General features: G+C 43.8%; 2 protein-coding genes across 3 annotated transcripts; one reads left to right on the top strand and one right to left on the bottom strand.

Moving 5' to 3' along the window:
- Positions 1-423: 423 nt before the first annotated feature.
- Positions 424-10,132, bottom strand: LOC311289416 (uncharacterized protein). Of its 2 annotated transcripts, none has more exons than XM_084407420.1 (9): positions 10,032-10,132; positions 9,151-9,350; positions 7,073-7,168; positions 6,062-6,157; positions 5,866-5,976; positions 5,143-5,269; positions 3,265-3,820; positions 2,945-2,976; positions 424-2,463 (listed from the first exon to the last, which is right to left on the bottom strand). In XM_084407420.1, the coding sequence occupies exons 1-9, from the start codon at positions 10,066-10,068 to the stop codon at positions 1,148-1,150; spliced, it is 2,571 nt and encodes an 856-aa protein (XP_084263546.1). In that variant the 5' UTR covers positions 10,069-10,132; the 3' UTR covers positions 424-1,147. The 2 variants fall into 2 exon arrangements, with proteins under 2 accessions (XP_084263546.1, XP_084263545.1); XM_084407419.1 differs by having other exon boundaries at positions 424-2,472.
- Positions 10,133-11,855: 1,723 nt separating this feature from the next.
- Positions 11,856-14,018, top strand: c4h11orf98 (chromosome 4 C11orf98 homolog). The gene is made up of 4 exons (XM_084407450.1): positions 11,856-11,960; positions 12,325-12,449; positions 12,583-12,668; positions 12,770-14,018. The coding sequence occupies exons 1-4, from the start codon at positions 11,925-11,927 to the stop codon at positions 12,913-12,915; spliced, it is 393 nt and encodes a 130-aa protein (XP_084263576.1). The 5' UTR covers positions 11,856-11,924; the 3' UTR covers positions 12,916-14,018.
- Positions 14,019-14,271: the final 253 nt, after the last annotated feature.

Consider the following 14,271-nt stretch of genomic DNA (forward strand, 5'->3'; position numbering starts at 1 on the left):
CAGAGAGAGAGAGAGAGAAAGAGAGACACACACACACACACAGAGAGAGACAGAGAGAGAGAGAGAGAGAGAGAGAGAGAGAGAGAGACACACACACACACACACACACACACACACACACACACACACACACAGAGAGAGAGAGAGAGACACACACACACAGATCTCCCAGTGCTCATCGCATCTCTTCTGCATAGAGACCAAAGACAAAAGAGGTTGTCATGACGACGGCCTGTGTTTCTGAAGCGTTTATTCATGGCTTCTGTTCCACTCCAGCGGCTCCACGTGACAGACCAGCGCCAGAGACTGAGCTCGCGCCTCGCGGACCGAGAACAGAAGCGGCGCGTTCACGCAGAGGGCGAGCGGTGAGCCTCCTCCTTCACAGGGCTCAGGACATGGGCAAGAAGAAAGGAACTTAAACACTTTAAAATGTATTTTTCAGATTTTAATAAACAAAACACAAAGCAAGCTGTTGGTAAATGAAGGGTTAAGCAGAGATCGACTCCCCGGTCTGAAGACGGAGAACAGTGTTAATATTGTTCTGCAAAACAGTTCATTTCCTTCCTTTCATTCACACTTTCTGCTGCCGTCCGTGTTTCCAGAGCACTGAAGAAACTACAGAGACATCTAATGACTTCTGACTCAGTCCCCTCTGAGGATACTGACATGAGCTTTACATTTACATGCATCAATTTATGCATTTTTAGTTATGCATGTATTTATTATCTGGGTAGATGTTTCTGTACGGCTGATGTTTCAATATTAAAACCTGAAATCATAAACATTTATCAGCGAACATGAACAAGCATTGAGTTTCCCATGTCTGATGCTCTGTGTGTTTATCAGTGAATAAAAGCCTAAAGTAAATCAGCTGATGATATAAAGTGAAGAGTCTCTTCAGAAGCCTTTGATTAAAGGGTTTATTTCAGCATCTCTTTATGAAGCGTCAGAGTTTAGGCTGAACACACACTCACTGGAGGGACACAAATCTCTGATTCGTTAAAAACATCATTTGTTCTGAAGATGAACGTCTCATGGGTTTGAACGACACGAGGAAGAGCAGATGATGACAGAACTTGTGTCTGATCTGAAGACAAACGCAACCCTGCTGTAGAAAATCCTTCATCCACAATGATCAGCGATGAATCTACGACAGAATGACGTTGACCTCGGCTAGCTTCGCGGCAGGGCGTCTGGGTTTGCTCTCGCGCGTGTGGACCCTGGTGTGGTTCTTGAGTTTAGCGGCACTAGCGAAGGCTTTGGGACAGTATCCGCAGGCGTAGGGCCGCTGGTCGGAGTGTGTGCGCCGGTGTCGTGCTAACTCCGACGAGCTACGGAACCGGCGCGGGCACGCGGCGCAGGGGAACGGCCTCTCGCCGGTGTGTGTGCGCTCGTGCAGCGCTAGCTCGGCGCCGGTGAGGAACGTGCGCTCGCAGTGTGTGCAGGCGTAGGGCCGCTCGCCCGTGTGGATCAGGTGGTGTCGGGTCAGCGCAAAGGCCTTAGCGAACATCTTCCCGCAGTAGCGGCATGGGAATGGGCGCGCGCCGCTGTGCGCTAGCAGATGCTCCTGAAGCGAACGCTTGAACTTGAAGGCTTTGCTACACTGCGGGCAGGCGTGCGGGCGTGCGTCGGCATGCGTCTTGTCGTGTTTGATGAGCTCGCCGAGCGAGAGAAAGCGTTTGCCACAGTGTGAGCACAGGTAAGGTCTCTCGCCCGTGTGCATGCGCTCGTGACGCCGCAGGATCGAGACCTGCGTGAAGCTCTTGCTACAGTGCGGACACGCGAACGGGCGCTCGCCAGTGTGTGTGCTCATGTGTTTCTGTAGCCCGGAGCGAAGCCCGAAGCGTTTTCCGCAGAGCGAACACTGATGCGGGCGCTCGCCGGTGTGCGTTAGCTGGTGCCGCCTCACGTCGCTACGCCGCGTGAAGGTTTTCTCGCACTGCGGGCACTTGAACTGGCAGCGTCTGCGGTGGCTCTGCCGGTGAGCGGATCTCAGGATCAGTGTGTCGAAGCCCTCGCCGCACTGCTCGCAGCGGTAGGTGTGTGTGGCGCTGTGGCTCCGCCGGTGCGTAGCGAGCGCGGCAGGATTAGCGCTAGCATCTCCGCAGATGGAGCAGTAGTGCGGCGGCTCGCCCGCATGGCTCCTCTTGTGGTGCGCCGTTAGCTCGCGCAGGTTAGCGAAGGCGCTCTGGCACTCGTGGCAGGTGAAGCTAGCCTCGCCGTGGATCTTGCGACAGTGCTTGGTCAAGTCCCAGGCGTGCTGGAAGGTCTTCTGGCACTGCGCGCAGTGGAACGGGCGCTCGCCGGTGTGTGTTAGCTGGTGCCGCTGCACGTCTGAGCGCCGAGTGAACTTGCGCCCGCAGGTGGAGCACGCGTGACGAGCGCGAGGGTTGTCGGCGGCTGCCGGCTCGGTTCTGCTGGTTCTCCGTGTGCGGGACGGGCCGCTGGAAGCTTCTGTAGCGTCTGAGGCGTCTGTGAGAAACATCAGAGAGAAATTCTGACATTGTGATGGACTCAGAGTTAAAGCTGCACTCTAGTGTTGTCAAAAGTGCCGACTGCGGAACCAAGTCGGTCCTGAAATTTAAAGACTGTGAGGCTTTGAGCACTGTTGAGCGGAATCGTAAGCCCCATGATTGGCCATTGTGTTCATGCGCTCATCAGATATGTCTGTGATTGGCTACATCTAATCAAGTTGGGTTCTAAATTTGAAGTTGATAGAAAGGGAAGAGGTTTTAGGGTAGCTTTCGAATGAAGCCCCATTTATGATGATTACTCAAATTTGTGCTAATAACAGTCCCGCTAGAGAGACTCTGTTTTGTTAAAATCAGGTTAAACAGTGATTTATCACAGCGGTCTGGTCTTGTTCTTGAATGATTGTTGTCGTTCTGCACTAGTAGCTCTAGTGGTAAATCATTTTAAACGAGTGAAAGCACAACTCTCTCACCTCTACAGTCTCCATGTGGTGTGAGGGTACTCCTGAAACGAAACAAATATTTACATTTTAATCATTTAGCAGACGCTCCAAAGCGACTTACAAATGAGGAGAACAACAGAAGCAGTGTAACTAACAGCAGGACAACAATATGCAAGTGCTGTGACCCTTCCCAGTTTAGTCTAACACATTTTATTTTATTTTTTTCAATAGACATAGAATAGATGAGAAGAGAATATAAAGTGTTAGTGGATCAAGTGTTACTGAAAATATACTAGAATATAAATGTTTTTGTGAGGGTTAAGAGTCTCCATCATCTGCACGTCACTCACCGCTCCTCCGCGCGGCTCTCCGGTTCTCCGGATGCGGGTCGTTCAGGTGTTTTCACGTCCGTGGACTCTGTAGTTTTCCTCGGCCTTCCTCGCCCTCTCCGCACCGGGGGTTTCTGGGTAACGTCTGACACGGGCGCCGTGGCTTCCTGCGGTGTTATGATGTCACTTCCTGCGTCAGGCGTGCGTGTCTGGTCCTCGGGGTCCGGCTGGATGGGTTGTTCAGGCGTGGAGGGCTCGGCTCGGGCCTCATGTGGAGCGTCAGGGAGGAGCTCGGGATCTTCACTCGGTCCCACAGGAGGGTCTTCACTCGGGGAAGGCTCGTCCTCCAGCAGCTCCACCTCCTCCACCTTCATCTCCTCCTCATGGCTGCTCAGCTCCACCTCCTCCATCTTCATCTCCTCCTCATGGCTGCTCAGCTCCACCTCGGTGTAGTCGGTGATGATGATGGAGTCGGGCTGGACGAACAGCACCTGATCCGAGGCCAGATCCGCTCGAGCCGACGGAGGGACTGAGAGCGAAGACATGATGCAGTCGCCGGAGGAGCGAGGAGCAGCGCCTGAGAGAGGACACAACACACACACTCACAACCAGAGATGGGAATATATATATATAAACGGTTATAAATAAAAGGCGTTACTTTTTTCAGTAACGAGTAATCAAACCAATTACTGTTTCCCCCGTTACAACGGCGTTACCGTTACTGACAATAAAATGCGCGTTACTTGAGCTCACTGAAGCATGTGTGTGTTTGTGTGTGTGTGTGTGTGTGTGTGTTTGTGTATTTATGAGGCAAACGCCACGAGCACGTGAGAGAGATGTCCGAGCGTTATATAGTTTGTTTATCAATAAATGACACATTCAGCATTAGAATAATCTCTGTAACGTATTGGTATCATCTGCAACGTTTTAATTAGTTTACATGGCTATAAAAATAAAATCTAAAAATAACCTGCAGGGAACGTTGCCAGAAAACATCTTTGTTTGACCGGTTGTGAACAAGTGCGGGTGAATAACGTCTGATGATGACGTTCTCTGTAGGTTATAAAAATAAAACCCAAAAATATTATATTTTATTATTATTATTATTATTATTTATTTTTGGTACATTTCTTAAGGAGCATAATTTATGTTTAGCCTTGTTTGTTGGCCAGTTGTGGTCTGTGCAATAAATATTACAAGTTCTAAACCATCTATTGTGTTTTATTGTTGCACTATTAGTAATAATAATATATTGAATTTAATGTCTCTCACATTGTCCCACAGCAACATTAAAATAGTGTAGATTACTGTACAATAATTTATTCTATTTAGTGTCCATTTCATTCATTAAACATATTTAATATTGGGGGCATCCAAGTTATTTGACATTTTATTTATTTATTTGCAATAGTTACTTTCCCTGGTAATTAGTTACTTTTATAATGATTATAATTGTGAGAAGTAACTAGTAACTATAACTAATTACTTTTTTTAAGTAAAATGCCCAACACTGCTCACAAGACTTGAGCTTCCATTCCTTTCATTACATTACATGAAAAATACTTTAAATAAAGCATTTATTCATCTTACTGTTCATTTCAGAGTTTACTAATACATTATAAAACAAACTGCAGTGAACAGTAAATCTTTCTGTGATACAAACCAGTAAATGTATGATTATGATAATAAACTAAGTTTGCAATATTAAGCAGCTTAACGGACTGTGTTTGTACAGCTAACCCAACTGGAAACTAATGAATTCAAGTGACAGATCGAGTCCCGGCGTTAAAAATAAAGTGCTATAAAGACGAAATGGCTCTATTGCACATTCATCTTAAAACTATGAATAAAACTCTTTTACATATGACTAAAGCACAAATGAAACAGAAGTGTGTTTGCCTGTCTGCCAGCTGTGTGTGTCTGCGCTGAACAGCCGGTGCTGCTGCAGGAGGAGGCGCAGGTCGCTCGGGTCGGTGCGCATGCAGTCCTCCAGGCCAGCGGGGGCAGGAGAGAGCCACGACACCGTCTGAGTGCAGAGAGACAGAGGGAGAGGAGAGAGAGAGAGAGAGAGAGAGAGAGAGAGAGAGAGAGAGAGAGAGAGAGAGAATGAACACAAAGGTTCGGTGTGTCATTTCTGTGGCACCAAGCCAAATCACAGTCTGTTTGTTTGAGCCGAACGGACCGGACGCACAACACAGGTTCAGTTTGGGGTGGAAAGTGTTTAAAGTCACAGTGAAAAACAATGGACAATTAAAGTTGCAGTGTTTATTCTAGATGATTTATCGGTGCACATCATCATTAGTGTTAATAATCTTTGATCAGAATCAGTTCCTCTTGCAGCATCTCTTCTCTTCTCTGACGATGAGTGCGGGGCAACCTGTCACTCACATGAGCTCAGCCAATAGCAAACCACAGCCATCCAATCAATTCCCCACAGACACAATCAAGCCCCGCCCACATGTGTTCTTGTTCCTGAAGCGTTTCACTCGATATACGGCACAATAGAGGAGAAAAGACCAGCGCAACTTCCGACTTTTAAATATGTTTGAAAGCTTTTCACAAGATTTAATATCTGGTTATAGTAATATCTGGTTATAGTAGTATCTGTGAAAGAGTCTGCACCTTCTTCAAGTCTGGCACAGGAAGCAGTTTCTCCAGGCTGGAGAGCAGATCCCACATCACTTCCTTCACCGCCGTGTCGAACCCAGCGCCATATTCCACAGGAAACACTTCCTGTGTGAGAGACACAGACAGGATGTTCACACACACACACACACACACACAGATCAGTGAAGGATGAACCTGATGTGTGTCTAACCTGGAAGAAATAAGCTTTCTCAACCGGGTCTTTCAGCAGCGCCAGAACCAAAGCTTTGAAATTAGTGACGCAGGTTCTCAAATCAGCATCAGGAGCCTGAACACAAACCACAAAACACCATTACTACTGATCAGACGAGAGAAAACATCAACTGAATAATAACAGTAGAATCTTTACAGATGAATTCCTCTCTTATCTGATGAAGTTTGCTTCATTGATTCTATTTATTACTGTGAAGCTGCTTTGAAATGATCTGTACTGTATAAAGCTGACTCGACTTCAGTGTAATAATACAGTTAAATACTGCCTGAAATGAATCCACATGCACTTCCTCTACAGGGTTACGGTTAGTGTATAGTATATAAGGTCAGTGTATAGTATATAAGGTTAGTGTATAGGGTTAGTGTACAGTATATAAGGACAGTGTATAGTATATAAGGTTAGTGTATAGGATTAGTGTATAGTATATAAGGTCAGTGTATAGGGTTAGTGTATAGTATATAAGGTCAGTGTATAGGGTTAGTGTATAGTATATAAGGTTAGTGTATAGGATTAGTGTATAGTATATAAGGTTAGTGTATAGTATATAAGGTTAGTGTATAGGGTTAGTGTGTAGTATATAAGGTTAGTGTATAGGGTTAGTGTATAGTATATAAAGTCAGTGTATAGTATATAAGGTTAGTGTATAGGATTAGTGTATAGTATATAAGGTTAGTGTATAGTATATAAGGTTAGTGTATAGGGTTAGTGTGTAGTATATAAGGTTAATGTATAGTATATAAGGTTAGTGTATAGAGTTAGTGTGTAGTATATAAGGTTAGCGTATAGGATTAGTATGTAGTATATAAGGTTAGTGTATAGTATATAAGGTTAGTGTATAGGGTTAGTGTGTAGTATATAAATTCAGTGTATAGGGTTAGTGTATAGTATATAAGGTTAGTGTAAAATGTATAGGGTTAGTGTAGAGTACTATATAAGGTTAGTGTATAGTATATAATGTTAGTGTTGTACCGGCTGTCCAGGCGCCACGTCTGGAAGATGGAGTTTGTCCAGATGAGCCTGAATGTTCCTGAGATCCACCGGGCCGCGACACAACTCCAAAACCATCTACAACACAACAACACACAGTCAGACACACAGTCACACTCACACACACACACACACACACACACACACACACACACACACACACACACACACACACACACACACACACACACACTCACAGTCAGACAAACAGTCAGTCACAGTCAGAGACACAGTAACACTCACACACAAATTCAGACACACTCACAGTCACACTCAGACACAGTCAGACTACACACACAGTCAGACTACACACACAGTCACACACACACACACACACACACACACACACACACACACAGTCACACACACACACACACACACACACACACACACACACACACACACACACAGTCACACACACAGGCAGACTCAGTCACACACACAGTCAGACTCACAGTCAGACACACACACAGTCAGTCACACTCACAGTCAGACACACACACACACACACACACACACACACACACACACACACACACACAGTCAGAGACACAGTAACACTCACACACAAATTCAGACACAAATTCAGACTCACAGTCAGACTCACAGTCAGACTCACAGTCAGACTCACAGTCAAAGTCAGAGACACAGTCAGAGACACAGATTCAGACACACACAGTCAGACAATCAGACTCAGTCACACTCACAGTCAGACTCAGTCACACACACAGTCAGACACAGTCACAGTAACACACACACAAATTCAGACACACTCACAGTCAGAGACACAGTCATACACAGTCATACACACAGTCACAGTCAGACACACAGTCACACACACAGTCACAGTCAGACACACAGTCAGACTCAGTCACACACACGCACACAGTCAAAGTCAGACACACAGTCACAGTCAGACACACAGTCACAGTAGACACACAGTCAGACTCAGTCACAGTCAGACTCACAGTCACACACACAGTCACAGTCAGACTCAGTCACACACAGTCACACAGTCACACACAGTGTCACAGTCAGACTCAGTCACACAGTCACAGTCAGTCAGACTCACAGTCACACACACAGTCAGAGACAGTCAGAGACACAGTAACACTCACACACAAATTCAGACACACTCCCAGTAACACTCACAATCAGAGACACAGTCAGAGACACAGTCAGAGACACAGTCAGAGACACAGTCAGAGACACAGTCAGACTCACAGTCACACACACAGTCAGTCAGACTCAGTCACACACACAGTCAGAGACACAGTAACACTCACACACAAATTCAGACACACTCACAGTCAGACTCAGTCACACACACACACACACACACACACACACACTCAGTCAGAGACACAGTCAGACTCAGTCACACACACTCACAGTCAGACACACAGTCAGACACACAGTCAGACACACAGAGTCAGACTCAGTCACACACACAGAGTCAGACTCAGTCACACACACAGTCACACACACAGTCACACATGCAGTCACACATGCAGTCACAGTCAGACACACAGTCACACACAGTTACAGTCAGACACACAGTCAGACTCAGTCACACACACACACACACACACACACACGCACATGCACACAGTCACAGTCAGACACACAGTCACAGTCAGACACACAGTCACAGTCAGACACACAGTCACAGTCAGACACACAGTCAGACACACAGTCACAGTCAGACTCACAGTCAGACACACAGTCACAGTCAGACTCAGTCACACACAGTCAGACACACAGTCAGACTCAGTCTCACACACACACACACACACACACACACACACACACACACACACACACACACACACACACACACACTCAGTCAGAGACACAGTCAGACTCAGTCACACACACACACTCACAGTCAGAGACACAGTCAGAGACACAGTCAGACACACAGTCACAGTCACAGTCACACACACACACAGTCACAGTCAGAGACACAGTCACAGTCAAACTCACGGTCAGACTCACAGTCACACACACACAGTCACACACATACACACTGTCACACACACACTGTGTGACACACTGACCCGCGCTCTCAGGCCCAGCATCAGCTGTGTTCTCCGCCTGTATCCCAGCACCTCCGGCAGTGTCTCCGTCACCATCGACACAAACTCCTCCAGCTTCCCATAATGCACCAGGCTCTTCTGCTGCAGCACCTGCCACATGAAGGCAGACATGAGGTGTAGAGGAGGAATCAGCAAACGCAGAGACGCCAGGGGGAGCCCGCCTGTGGACACACACACACAGTCAGTCACACACATTCAGAATCAGACACACACACACACACACACACACACACACACACACACACACACACACACACAGCCGTCAGTCAGTCACACACATTCAGAATCAGACACACACACACACACACACACACATACACACACACACACACACACACATACACACACACACAGTGTTAAAACTTCACAAAGAGAAATATTAACTTTAATGTGTTGTCAATTACGGGAGAGCCAGAAAAGGATCACAGAATCATCTATTGCAATTAAGTTGTAAAATGTATCAGAAGTCACTGAAATCTGCTTACAAAAGTCTCCAGAATACAGTTACAGAACAAAGAATGTTTCAGGTCCAAGATTACAAAAAGGACAATGTAGAAGAAATAGCTGTTGAGATTATAATAGACAAACAAACGTTTTTTATGTCACGTGACTCCCTGCAAGTATTACACACACTAACACAAACACAAACACACAAACACACACACACACACACACACGGTCTGCGCTGATAAGCGCAACAATGATCCGCTTTAATGATCCGTCAGTGAAACTGCACGCGCTGCTTCTGAATGTAATTCTGCCGCAGTTTAAATGATGAATCATCACGGCCCTGAACTCTGACCTTTAGTTTCAGTAAAATCAGACCTTTGTGATTTATTTACCTGTGTTTGTGATTTCAGCGCAGTTTTCTTCGTCCATAGGGAATGTTGTTGAAGCTTTACAGTGAGTTACGCTCCGTGCGTGACGTCACATCCGGTCTGAAATACTTAAAATAAAAGCGCTTTTAAAATTGATTCTTTTAAAATCAATATTAATACGAGTAATAATAAAAATGAGAAGAAGATGAGGTTTCATATATTTTCTTATCCTCTTTTTTAATTGTAAAGAATTCTGTGGGCAACAAAGTTGTTATATAATAATATAAATAAATAAAAGATGAAGAAAAAAGGAGTAGATATATAACGCCTTAGAATGTGTGTGTGTGTGTGTGTGTGTGTGTGTGTGTGTGTGTGTGTATGTGTGGCTCACATGATATGCGTGTAAACAACACACATTAGTATTAGTGTGTTTTTGTGTGTGAAGAGAATCCTCTGTTTCTTTTCTTACATTTATTTATTTATACGGCTATACTGGCATCTAGTGGCGACACTGTAGTATTACATATGCATTTCTTTATTTCTCCCACTGCCTAACTTGCACTGGACTTCAAACACATTTGCACTGTATTAATGGAAAATAAAATGAAATGTGTTTTATATAAACTACCCTAACGAATTTATATAGAAATAAATTGTGCATAATTTAACGGCGAACATGTATTCCTTGAAATTACATGTCCGTTATAAAAAATTATAAAAGCTTTCAAACAATTTAAATCCGTTTATATTTACAATTTAAAACAATTTATATTTACAGCCTCGTTGATTCAGAAGCTTCATGTCTCCGTCCAGATAACAAGCACATATTAGCGTATATCTATATGCTTCTTATCAATGAACGACGCATGAATGTTCACATATATTACAGCAGCGTGTGTGTCGCCCTCTAGTGCTGCGCATGCGCAACTGCAGCATCAAACACCAACAACATGCGTGCGCACGTCACACTCAAAGAGTTCACCGCTTTATTTGTTTCGACATACGTGTTTTTATCAGTATGAATTTACCTGACTTACTTTAATGCCAATACACCCAAACGTATTTGTGTTACTTAAAAAAAATAATAATACTCTGTAAAAGCGGCTGCAGATGCGCTTCATGTTTCTGACCAGCAGGCGGAAGTCACGCGCACACAACCAGCGCTTCCGGTGAATCGCCATCTCTGCGGAATCATGGGTAATGAAGTCTTTCACCAGGGCTTCTCTGTAATGTTGTAATTGAGTTTTGCAAATAAAATAAATAAAAACAGGACGTTGTGATGTTTTCTTCGCTGTCGTCACTCTCTCAGGTGATGTCCGCGTGTGTCGCCCTCTAGTGCTGCGCATGCGCTACTGCAGCATGTTCTGTCATTTTCACTCAATATTCTTATGTTTGTAATAATTGAAAATAATATGAAATGTGTGTGTCTAATATTAGTATTAGCCCATTTTATATAGAAATGAACGGTGCATAACATATTTATACATTTACAAAATATTATTCTAATATTAAATATCTTCAAAAAACAATACCTATTAGTGGAAATTAAACTATCAAATTCCATAGAACTATTGTATAATAACTCAGTCTGTAGTGACTTATTGTGACACGTTTGTTGATCTTTAATGTTCTGTTACAGCTTGAATTAAATTAGTAAAAATAAAAACATTCCACAGAAGACAGTAGAGTATGTAATTTGCGCTTGTGTGGTTTGGATATTCAGTGCTTTACACACTGGCATCTTAATAATGCCAGGCCGGCCTAACCCTAACACAGACTCGTTGATTTTCAAATATTTTCTACTTATTTTCTGTAGTCTTTATTAAACTAATTTATGTGCGCATTCAGGGACTTTTATTGTGTAAAGTCTCCCTCGCTGCTTCCGGCTTCACAGAGCAGCAGCACATCATTATCATCATGGCTCCAGGAGGGAGAATAAACAGACCCAAAACCGTGAGTTTCTGCATCAGTGGGACTGAGTTCTGCCGATGAGTGTGTGTGTGTGTGTGTGTGTATGTGTATGTGTGTGTGTCTGTCCGGGGTTTATCTCATGGTGAACTGACGATAGCCCGGAATGATGAAGCACGTGCTCCTGCTCTGCGCTATTATGGGCTGCTTCACTAAAACACTAGAAACACAAAAAACTAGAAAGATTATTATAATTAATCGGTATTACTATTAAAATAAAATAATTAATAAAATTAAACCTCATATGAAGAAAGGTTTGACTGTCGTTCTAGATTTTAATTTCTAGGATAATATGCAGATCTGTGTTTGATGTGGAACCATTGTGTGTTTTCTGATGTGTGTGTTTCAGGAACTGGCCAGGAACCTGTTCAAGAGACGGAGAGTCCTGAGTCTAGAGAAGAGGAAGAAGAGACGCATCGTAGGAGCCGTGATCGACAGAGACCTGATCACCAGAAACCACCTGAAGAAGAGGAGGTGACACACACACACACACACACACACACACACACCTGAAGAAGAGGAGGAGGTGACACACACACACACACACACACACACACACACACACACACACACACACACACCTGATATTAACAGTAGTGTTTCTCAGCTCCAGCTCTAGAGCGAACATCACTCTCTCTGGGAAGAAGCGCAGGAAACTGATCAAGCAGCTGAAGCACATGGAGCAGGAGAAAGGTAGTGTGTGTGTGTGTGTGAGAGAGAGAGAAAGGTACTTGAGCTCATTCTGCTTCAGTGTGTGTGTGTCAGACACTCATGTGTGTTTCTTCTCCTCACAGACGCCGCTGCCGCACAGGAACACACACAGACCCGAGAGAAACAGAAACAGGAGAAACACACACAGAAACAGGAGAAACACACACTGAAACACACACAGAAACGGGAGACGCCTGCGCCGCTGCCGGAGACCATGGATGTGGAATAACACTGAGTTTCTTATGATCGGACTCATATTCATAATCATCTTCTGTCTTCAAACACGAGAGAGCGAGTCGTTCATGAGCTTCATTAATGTCCTCGTCACAGCCTCAGTCTGTCATCAGTCAGTGTGAAGTATAGAAGCTCTGTGTGTGTGTGTGTGTGTGTGTGTGTGTGTGTGTGTGTTTATCAATATGAATATATTGACCAATACAAGCAAATACTGTCACATGAACTTCAGAATTCACACTAATATGATGATTTGCTGCTTAAGAAACATTTATCAATGTTGATCACAAGAATAAAACACAGTTCACTATATTCAGGTGTTCACTGTTTTCACTGTATTGTAATCAATTGTATGCTATAAAAACAATAAAAACCTTAATAATGTTCATATATAGCTTTCCTGTTGCTCAAACAGAGCGTTAGAGCTTGCGACGCCACGGTCACGGGTTCGACTCCCAGGGAAACAGGAACTGATGAATTTAAAATCTGTAGCTTGAAATGTAATGTAAGTTGCGTTGGATAAAAGCGTCTGCCAAATGCATAAATGTTCACATATATTACAGCAGTGTGTGTGTGTGTGTGTGTGTGTCGCCCTCTAGTGCTGCGCATGCGCAACAGCAGCATCAAACACCAACAACATGCGCGCGTCACACTCAAGAGTTCACCGCTTTATTTGTTTCGCCATACGTGTATTTATCAGAGTGAATTTACCTGACTTACTTTAAAGCCAATACACCCAAACGTATTTGTGTTACCTGTGTAAATAAATAACTTATACTAATAAATAATACTCTGTAAAAGCGGCTGCAGATGCGCTTCATGTTTCTGACCAGCAGGGGGAAGTGACGCGCACACAAACAGCGCTTCCGGTGACTCACCTTCTCTGCGGAATCATGGGTAATGAAGTTTTTCACCAGGGCTTCAACCTGACAAAAACTATTGGATTATTTTTTTTTTTTAATAATAGGGGCTGACGGCTTCAACAAAAGCATAAATCATCGATTAATCTCGGAGCTCACAGTAGGGCTGTCTTTACATGTTTGTAAGTTATTGTTAAAAATGAATTCCCATAATTTGTATTGTTAAAAATGAATAAAGTTATTGAGAAAATGAATGGAATGACTGTTAATATTTTCGATTAAATGCACTAATACATTTTCGAAACAGTATATTACTTTTAAAAACAATAAAAATATTAAAACGCATGGAAGATAGCTCTCTTATGTTCACTTATGTTACTATCATCGTTATTTCAAGAAATGCCCTCCAATAATATATTTTGGGTATATATATATTTTAAATCCAACCTTGATATGTTCTGTATTCTTGTTCTCTGTAATGTTGTATCATTGTA

The sequence above is a fragment of the Rutilus rutilus genome (assembly GCF_951802725.1).
Source record: "Rutilus rutilus genome assembly, chromosome: 4".
Lineage (NCBI taxonomy): Eukaryota > Metazoa > Chordata > Actinopteri > Cypriniformes > Leuciscidae > Rutilus > Rutilus rutilus.

What these genes read in the sequence shown, in the direction of transcription:
- LOC311289416 (XM_084407419.1), bottom strand. Translation starts at nt 10,068, where the DNA reads ATGGACGAAGAAAACTGCGCTGAAATCACAAACACAG. An exon ending in CGCTGAAATCACAAACACAG is followed by an intron (nt 9,351 to 10,031) that starts GTAAATAAATCA and finishes GTGTGTCCACAG; the next exon opens with GCGGGCTCCCCCTGGCGTCT. An exon ending in TGCTGGGCCTGAGAGCGCGG is followed by an intron (nt 7,169 to 9,150) that starts GTCAGTGTGTCA and finishes GTTGTGTTGTAG; the next exon opens with ATGGTTTTGGAGTTGTGTCG.
- c4h11orf98 (XM_084407450.1), top strand. Translation starts at nt 11,925, where the DNA reads ATGGCTCCAGGAGGGAGAATAAACAGACCCAAAACC. An exon ending in GAATAAACAGACCCAAAACC is followed by an intron (nt 11,961 to 12,324) that starts GTGAGTTTCTGC and finishes TGTGTGTTTCAG; the next exon opens with GAACTGGCCAGGAACCTGTT. An exon ending in AACCACCTGAAGAAGAGGAG is followed by an intron (nt 12,450 to 12,582) that starts GTGACACACACA and finishes AGTGTTTCTCAG; the next exon opens with CTCCAGCTCTAGAGCGAACA.